The 10,140-nt window shown below is 32.5% G+C and overlaps 1 protein-coding gene across 1 annotated transcript; it reads right to left on the bottom strand.

Moving 5' to 3' along the window:
* Window positions 1-6,482: 6,482 nt before the first annotated feature.
* On the bottom strand, window positions 6,483-7,403 carry LOC131857576 (replication protein A 70 kDa DNA-binding subunit A-like). Its single transcript, XM_059210259.1, has one exon. It carries the CDS (start codon window positions 7,401-7,403, stop codon window positions 6,483-6,485), a length of 921 nt encoding a protein of 306 aa, XP_059066242.1.
* Window positions 7,404-10,140: the final 2,737 nt, after the last annotated feature.

Below are 10,140 nucleotides of genomic sequence, written 5' to 3'. Positions count from 1 at the left end.
GATCAAGTGTCAAAGCATGGGTTGACTGCATCTGTAGGCTTTCCCAGTCTGTTTGCAATGGCATTGTGTTGCGTATATTAAGCAAAATCTCACGGAACTGCTTCTGGGAGGGGCTTGTACCTTATTGTTGAAAAGAAACATCCAAGGTGACAACATTATTGAAGGTGTGCCATAGAGCTAGTGTTGTTGAGTGGGATGCATATAATGGTTTATCCATAACTAAGGGTAGTTGTGCAAGATCACCAACCAAGATCCTTGAGAGCGTTGCAAATGATTCATATTGTTTGGTGGGAAAAGCTTCTCGCAATCTGTTATCAATCTTCATCACTAATTGAGGACCAACAAAGCTCATTTCATCTATCAAAATGTAGTGTAAATGTTTGCATTACTCTTGAAACATTAATAGTGAATGGCCTATTAAGGGTTTGTATTCTTGAATAGGTATACGGAGGGCAGCATGGATTGTGGTAGCTTTGATATTACATGTGGATACACCTGTTGGTGCTAGTACAAGCAATGGGTATTGTGTAGGATCTAAATGGGAATTTAACTATCTACGTATACAGTCAATAAGAAATGAGTTTCCAATACCTGTTGTGCCTTGAATAATTAACCGTAATAGTGAGGAATTCAAATTTTGTGCAGTGTGAATATTTATAATATCAAGTGCAGTATTTTGGTTTGTTGCAAGCTCAAAGTTATTAGGTGCATTTGAATGTATGTTGCCAAGGGTGTGAGCTGATTGGCTTTTCTCCATTGAAATGAATTGAGATGCTTTTGTATGTAGCATTTCATTAAGGATGGAAGCACTCCAATTAAATTGAAGATCAAAATCATGTTTGCCAAGCATTTGAAGAGTAGCAACATCAAAGTTGTTTGATGCTCCCATTTGTGACAAGAACTCCCATTTGTAGAGGTCTTGATCAGTAGATTGTGGAATATCTTGTGACTGCAGGTCTTCGCTATTTTTTGTAGTCAAGTGTTCTTCAATGCCATTTACATGCCACTGGATATAATGCGTACTTTGAAGATGTTTCCAATTTACTATAATTTCATCAATTGAGATACCTATGTGTAGAGGGATGTTGTGGAATGGTTTGTACAAAAGTAATTCACTCCAACAAAAAGTTTCAAAAGTACTGTCATCTTCTAAAGGTAAAGATTTATACTATGGGTAGACATTTACAATTGCTGGTAGCTTTCTTTTTATCCATTTACATGATTTGTGTCGTTCATAGTAAGTATATTGTTGAGCTGAACGGAGCAAAGTTAGGTTTGCTAACTCCGATGGTCTTTTCATGTAGTTAGAAATGAAAGAAATAGATGTCTGTGAACCTTCGTCACAGTTTATTATATGTTGGAAGATTTTTTTCCAACATTGAGGGTCACAAACTGACGTGTGCAAGAGATCAAGGGGAGTTTAAGCAGCATGTGGCAAGTTTCTTGAGTGCTAATGTCCCTATCAGCAACAATTCCATCATGAATCTTTGATATGCTAATAGAATTGTATCTTCTGAATTTGTTGATCCAACAATTCTTTTTAACATGTCAGTATAGCTTTCTAATTTACGTTCAGTTTTCAATGCGTATTTTGAGATATATTGGAGAACTGCCTTTTTGGAGCATACTGCCTAACATTCAATATTAGCCCTCCATATGGCAAGCATCATTGGGTTGTGAACATTGAGGCGACTATCATTCCTTGATGGCTTGTATGATGGGTTATTATTATGGTCTAAAGTCAATGATGAGTCATGTTGTTCAGGCCAAGGTGCTTTGTATCGACATTCAAGTGTTGAGTTGTTTTTTTCAAGCAGGTATATTCTAAACACTTTGTATGTCGTTGTACAACATTCACTAATTCAGTGTAATCAGTGCAAGGCTCAGATCTGGATATGACATCTGTATCTGAAATTACAGGTATATACTACATGTTTAATCAGTCCACTTCAGTGTGTGGATTTCATGTTATGATGTACTTGTCAAAGAAGTTTTTAACTGATTGAATGCTTTCATGGTCCGGCCAATCAAGGTTGCCAATATTAGGTGCTTGAGGTAGCCAAAGAAAGTCATGAATATGGGCAGAGCCTCGGTGTTGTCATTCATATCTGTACCAGTGATCAGTGGCATGCAATTGTTTGCCAATGACTTCATCACGAAAGAGCTGAAATCTTAAATGCAAGTATAAAGCTGTTATATGTGGGTTATTGACTAAATTCTCAATAGACTGCCTTCTGTTGTGGTGCATAGTATTTGATAGTGTTTTTGGGAACAACTTATGCAGGTTAGGCCATTTTGTATTAGCTGAGCTTAGAGTAAAGAATAGCATAGGTGGACCTAACTGTTCTATCATTGTCGTAATGTCTCTATGGGATTTGCTCCAAAATGTGTGTGTTCCGCGCAAGGAGGCAGCATATCACATGATATGATTTGGTAATTCATTTGATGGTGTGTTCTATAAGTATTCTCTTAGGCCATGAAGATTCGGTGGAAGAGAATCTTCTAAATTTGTCTGTATGAAAACAACAGTTGATTGTTGAGATTGATGCCTCATCATAAGGTTATAGATATAATATCTAAAACATACATGCTAGCCAAATCTTTGATCAGAATATTTGATCAAGTGCAAAGCATATTCATGTAAATGTACATGCCTTGTTCTGTCTTGAAGTGGTAAAGCCAATCCATTAGGGAACAATGTGGGGAATGCCATTGAAAGTAGGCCTTCTATATTCTACTCATTGATAGGTGATGTACTATTTTGTGGCCAAGGGACAACATTGTTGTCGATATTATCTAGATGTAGGATTGTCTTGATTGCATCAAGTTCAGGTATTGAGGATGGAAGTTGTGGAATGAATGAAGAAGAGTTTTCTATTACTTCTTCTTCATTGTTGATGTTGGGCACATCAAGAATTTCTTGTATAGGTTCTTCTTGAGATGAATGTATTGAATGCAAAAGGTCTGAAATGTTAGTGTTGTGCTCTAGTAATAGGTGTACTGCATCTAAATCAATGACAACATCTTTATAGTAATGGTCATGCTTTATTTTGTAAGTCAATGCATTCATGATGTGAAACCTATTCACGTAACAGGCATAGGTTAATCCATGTAAATTAGTTCTATGGACAATAAGGATTTCTAAATGCTGAATTTTGTGAGGCAATGATAATGCAATTTTTGAAATATCTTGTGGGAAGTTAATTGTGTGACCAGAATACTTATATTGTCCTCCCCTTGCATGAGTAACTTGCAAAACATGGGCAATCCTTGCTATGAGCATTTCTTCTACTTGAGAAAGACACTTTAAAATAGAAGGTTGCTCACCTGGGTCCATATTGTTTGATAATGAGAAACGGTGGAGCCCTCTTTCAGTAGAACATCTCATGCATATAACTACATGGTTGATTTTTTTAATAGTCATGCCCACATAGCTTTCTTTACAAATAGTACATGCCTCTGTGAGCTCCAACATATCAATCCTTTTTCGAAAGTTAGATAATGCATGTAGGAATGAAGGAGTCTATAGGGCGAGTTCAGGAGCAGTAGAATGTGTTTGAGGCACATTACTTTGCTCAAGGTCATTGCTTTATGTTTGTAATAGAATGTCTGAGTTACTATCAGATGTTTGTTGTGCACGATGCTTCATTTGGCGTTTGTTGGAGATATTGCCTCTATTCTTTGCATAGTAAGCTCTATTTGTTTGCTTTCTCCTCCATTTGATGGCATCACTTTCTTGAGTGGAAGGCTCAATAGTTATCTAATAGTTGGAAGAGAATAGAGGTATGTTAGAATTCTCATAACTGAAGAGAGAAAGCATTGAAGTATGTATTCAGAAGCGTATGGGAATTGAAAACTGCTTAATCTAATTTGTACTGTTCTTTTGTTTAGTTTTGTGGTGGTCATTTTGTTGCGAGATGTATTTGTTGTGCAAGTGTTCAATTTACTAATGTATAGTTTGCTGAATATATTGCTTACCTATGAGTTTTCCTGCCAAAGCTACTATTGAAATATACATATGCATAGATATATAAAATTATACATACATACATACAGATGTATGTATATATGTACACATGTATATATACATATCCATGAAATATGTGAATACCTGTATACATAGATATGCACATATATAAATACATGTGTATATATATATATATATATATATATATATATATATATATATATATATATATATATATATATATATATATATATATATATATATATATATATATATGTATATTGGGCGGATAGAAATCGTTTTGGCTTCTTAGTATACACATGGTTGGTTGAGTATGTTTAGTTTTGTTGTGGTCATTTTGTTGCAAGATGTATTTGTTGTGCAAGTGTTCAATTTACTAAGGTGTGTTTTGTTGACTGTAGTGTTTACCTATGACTTCCCTTCCCAAAGGCATTATTGAAATATACATATGCATAGATATATAAAATTTATTTACATACAAATGTATGTATATATATACACATGTATATATACATATCAATGAAATATGTAAATATCTGTATATATAGATATGCACATATATAAATACATGTGTATATATATATAATTCTATAACTGTGTATAAATATATTTTTGTATAGTTTTTTTGTATATTTGGTATTTTTTTATAATTTTGGGTATGATAACATTTCAAGACTGTGATTATGGATATATATATTTCTCCATATGTATATATTTATACATATATATAGATATACATACAAATATGTGCATGTGTAAATACATATCTATTAAAAAATCTATATATAAGTAGGTATATACCTATAGAAATAGATATTGCAAAAATAAAAATAGATATATGTGTGCATATATGCATAAATTTTCTATAAATATTTATTTATTTACATATACTTATATATGTGTACAAATATACTTAAGTGTGCTCATATGATACACAAAAAGTGCAAACAAAGATAGAAATGCAAGTAATGAAATGAATAGGAAAGTGCATTGAACTATAAATACTTTTATATGAAAGAAATTTAAAGGAAAGCATTTTGTGTTCTGGAAGGTAAGTAACCAGCATACATGAGTAGTCTCTATATAGGAATATAAATAAGCATCTTTACATCATAGGCAAAGAGAGTAATTAAAGAGAAGAATGCAAGGTAAAAAAGATATTGAAAAGTGTGTTGAGCTTGTAGAAAGATCATAATTGAAGAAATTAATTGCTCAACAATCATTAATGCATGAAAGAAATAACCAACTGGAATTTTCAGATAAATGTAAATATGTAATTGTACAAGAAAGCATGAACAGTAAGTACTTATATACAAGAGGAATCTCAAGGAAAGCAAATTTATTTTGCAAGGCAATTAACCAGCATAGATGAGTATGCAGTTAAACATATTGTGCAATGCAACAACGAGTATTTCCCGAAGAGTTTGAAAACTTGTAGTAGTTGTGCATAAACATATAAATATATTTGTATGCAGAGATGCAAATTCTTACTGTTTAATATCCAATTGTAGATGTGATTGTTGACATGTGTGTATGAATTTTTAAACTAAATATAGATAGTTATTGAGATACAAATTCTCTATTATAATATTTATGCATACATAAATGGGATAATTTTAATTATAATAGTACATGCAAAAGTAATAAGCATGACAGTAAAAAAGTTTATGTGGTAAGAAAAGAATTGCAAAGAGATAACAGTGTAATTTTAATGCAATCTGTTATTTATGTAAGAAATATACATATACATATATATAGATCTATTCATATATTCATAGAAGATAATCGTTTGTATTTGTAAGTAGAATTATCTTAATATACAAAAAAGTTCTACATAATGTAGTATTCAAAGGAAAAGCGACAAAGCTATGAAGACATCTATATGTAAAGTTATGTGTAGGATTGTAGTACTATAAAATAAGTAAATTTTCAAATGTAATAATTGTATCATGAACAGAAAGTTTTGTAATTAGGCAAAATTCCTAATATAGCTAAGCTTGTGTAGATAGGCGAGCAATCTCTACAAGCAATGCACCACATTCAGATTTATAGTCAACAGAGCAGACTTTGTTGATCATAACTTTCATCGTTGATTCAGAGTTATACGTGTCAATAGAAACCAGCAGTGTGAATGAGTAGCGATGTGAGACAAGTTTATTAATCACAGAGCAAGGTGTTTTTGTTGTTGTGGCATCATTTTGCAATGCACAAAGCTCTTTTGTAGTTTTCTTTATCAATTGAGTTCCAACCTCATCAAAAGTAGTAGCCCAAACAGTACATGTCGCATCTTGTAGCTTCATTGGTAAAAGGTAACTGTAATTGCATTCTGCCATGGTCATTTCACATCTAGGACAAAACCATGAATCATCAACCTATTGAGTGCATTTTTTTTACAAGGCTTTCCATTTACTTTTAGTGGACAAGCTACGTAACAGAAATTTTTATTTGTTGTGTTTACAAATCTTAGAACAACCAGTAAAGTGATTTGAATAGTTTATGGTTTCACACTCATACGTTCGCGGATTGATGAAATAGTCATTCTAGTATATTTGCCATCAATGTGGGTAATTGCTGGAGAAAAATCTGGAGTATGCAAGGGAAGATTTCCTCTTAATATTAGGGGTTCTGCCTCTGAAAAAGGAGGATTAATATGTAATGTTGTTGTAGATATTATGTTAACAACCTTACCATTAAAATAACCAACATGAGCATTACGTAAAGCAAGTATAAGAACACTATCACTGGTTAACATGTTTTTTAACTCTAGTCCACTTTGTTCTGATATTGGACCCCATAGGTTGATATCAATTGTTGACCCTGAGAGATCATTAATTCTAACAACTCGCTTCTGTGTTTGAGTGCCATCTTTCCTATGGATTGGAATGATATCTCCAACGTGTAAAACAACACCAATGATATCAACTAATGTATTATTAATTAGTTGAAACACTTCACTAATAGGAATGAAAGGAGAGTGTTGTTGATTTGGTACTTCTTCATGGCTGCAACATTTTAATATGGAGGCATCAGACATCATGATCTCTAAATGGTTGTTTAGTTTGTTGTATCTTGTGTTTGCTTCCTTAATGGACCCCTTAGAAATGACATAATGTGAACCCACTTCCACACGGTCAGAATGCAGCTGAGCTATTTCGTCAAAACATGTAACTCTAATTTCATAGCCCTCAGTGTCGACAATGTCAAAACTAATGGCGTGGCCATTCTTAGTAGTTGTACTGTATGACTTTATAGACCGTTTATGAGTAACTATGCCTTTGATTGTCCATTTGTTTTGGTATGGATTTAAACTTTTGATTGGGCTTATATTTTCAGAGGTTGTACTTTGGGGGGATGGTAATTCAATAGAAAATTGAAGAGAACGTTTAGACGATGATGGTGTATCTTCACTCATCATTTCTGCTTGTTGTTCTTTGAACAGGTATACTGGTTTGCCAAAGAATGGACAATCGCTTTGTTTGACTTGTAAACTAAGTATTATAATAGTCCTATAAAATGAAAAGACTTTTCTTTAAGCTTCCTTGAATTGTAGCTTAAAACAATTAAATAGAAAAGAAAGATATTTTATTTAATAAACATAGTCCATTTCCTACCTTGTGTTCCATACGTATCTCCATGTATAAGTGGACAACAGGACTATCGAGCCTATTTTAAGAGTGTCTGAATCTATCAGAGTTGCATACTTAGAAGGCAAAATTGCTAACTGCATGTATGTGCCATCAGACAACACTAGTTTATATCTGTTTGTATCATCTTTGCTACTCTGCATTTTCTAGAATGATAAAACTTGTAGCAATACTGAAGGAAGCTCATCCCAGCATTGATAGATTGAATTACAAATGGGGTAGGGGCATAGTCTTGGGTATTTTCCTACAAAAAAATAATATCAATATAGAGGATTTAATGTCAAGGGCTACTAAGACATATATGTGGTTATTTGTTAATGTATAGTTTGTTGTTTTGCAGTGTATGTAATTAAGCTATGTAAATTACCGAATGCTTAACTATATTTGTGTATGCTAGGAAAAAGGGTGCATGTCAAAATGGAAAGGATGGAATAAAAAAGAAAGATATATTATGAAAGAAATGACAACAAAGCATTTTTTTTAAAGGTATGATGTATTAGCTTACTGAAGTATCCATTGTTGATTATTGTACAAATTCAGAGGTGGTTGGTGCAGATGACATTTTGGATTGAGAGCTTTAAATTTCAGAGAAATCTCAGGGCTAAATGTACATGCCAGTACATGTTATTAACAAGTAATTAATTTATTTAATACGTATAAGTTATATTTATTGGAAGAATGCAATATTGTACAAATTATCGTCAAATAAAGTTATCGACATGTAAAGATATGTTCATAAATGAAAATCTGAATGAGTTGGAAAGTATTTTGCATGTTTTGGAAAAAATGTACAAAAGAAGGGAATCAAAATTTGCAGTGAACAGAGATGTACTTTCAAGAGAAGGTTAATTTACCTATTTATTAGAGTTAAAATGGTTTCAAATTCAATCTGACGAAAGAAGTCTTGTCATCTGGACTGGTATATTGCCTTGCAGAATAAAATTGATTGTGATCCTATTAGGATGTTTCAAATATTCTGTTAGAATAGATTGAAAGGCATAATGGATTGAGTAATTCACTGTCATGGATAAGTACGTAGCTAAATCCTAGTAAATAGGAAAGTTGTAGACAAAAAAAAAATAAAAAAATTGTAGTGTGTTATTTTTTGTGTGGTTTTATTATCTCAATCTAATTTTAAAAACGTCTCTTACTCATCCACATTTGTTGGTATTTAGGAATCCATCAGGTTGGACCAGTAAAAGTAAGTGGTGAACTAACATAAAAAAAAAGTAAAATTGTATCAATATTTTTGGTGGATGGATGTTTCTATTACTTTACTTGTAATAGGCATATGAGTACCAAAATATAAAGTTTCAGTTTATGATTTAGACATTTAACAATCAAGTACAAGGATCACAAAGTTTACTTTTAATTTTAAAATCTAATCAAAACATGAGTTCAACTAATCAAACACTCATATGCATACACATTTATCGGTATTTAAGGATCCATCAGGTTGGACCAGTAAAAGTAAGTGGTGAACTAACATTAAAAAAAAAAAAAGTAAAATTGTATCAACATTTTTTGGTGGATGGGTGATTCTATTACTTTTCTTGTAATAGGCATACGAGTACCAAAATATAAAGTTTCAGTTTACTACTTAGAAATTTAACAATCAAGTACAAGCATCAGGAAGTTTACTTTTCATCTCAAAATCTAATCAAAACATGAGTTCAACTGATCAAACACTCAGTAATTAAAGAGAGAGAGGATCTACCCAAGCAACCCATCCAAGTTGGTTATCATTCCATTTAAGGATCTTGTCTCCTAACATGAAAATGGTCAGTGGATCAATTAACCGTTTAGCAGTTGGTATTGAAAGAGGGTAACAACAGTGGAAGAAGTAGAAGGGGAGTTTGTTGATTGCTTGGCCATTTTACATTCATACTGATAAATTATCTTTCTCAGGTTCACCTTTATCTTGTTGCTCTCTTGCAATAGCTTTGCAATGACACTGTTAATATCCTCTATTTCTTTGATTCCTCTATGCATTGTAGAAATTTGATTGTGTTAATGTAGCTCTTTTCTGTTGGAACCACAAAATCAAAATTGATCACTTAAAAAGTCAATACAAGAGAAAAACAGAGCCTACGTCAAAGAAAATCATATTTTTTTTAGGAAATTCAAAAAAAAAAAAATATTGACTGGTTATTAAAAACATTAACTGAAAATGTAAAAACTTGAAAAGTCGCAGGATATAAAGAATTCAAGTGAAAATAAGAACTGAAATGAGAAGAGAAGAAAAGTATAGTAATGAATTTCATTTAACAAATTATACATTTACTTTACATTCCAAGAAAAATCAAATTGTACACAAGTAGCTTCTAACTGACGGAATGGAAGCACAGTGGACTATGTAGTACTCTGCTAAGACATTACCAACACAAGGAGAGGAAACAATTCAAGGTTCATGGCAGTCGATGGTGACAAGGACAACTATATTCACCAATACACATCACCAGCACTGTGAGGAGAAACAACCAATCAGTGGAAAATAAGGTGGCCGAC

The sequence above is a fragment of the Cryptomeria japonica genome, chromosome 8 (genome assembly GCF_030272615.1).
Source record: "Cryptomeria japonica chromosome 8, Sugi_1.0, whole genome shotgun sequence".
NCBI lineage: Eukaryota > Viridiplantae > Streptophyta > Pinopsida > Cupressales > Cupressaceae > Cryptomeria > Cryptomeria japonica.
Note: the sequence above shows the minus strand (reverse complement) of the source record. Positions and strands in the feature narration are given on the sequence as shown.

What these genes read in the sequence shown, in the direction of transcription:
- LOC131857576 (XM_059210259.1), bottom strand. Translation starts at nt 7,403, where the DNA reads ATGATGAGTGAAGATACACCATCATCGTCTAAACGTTCTCTTCAATTT.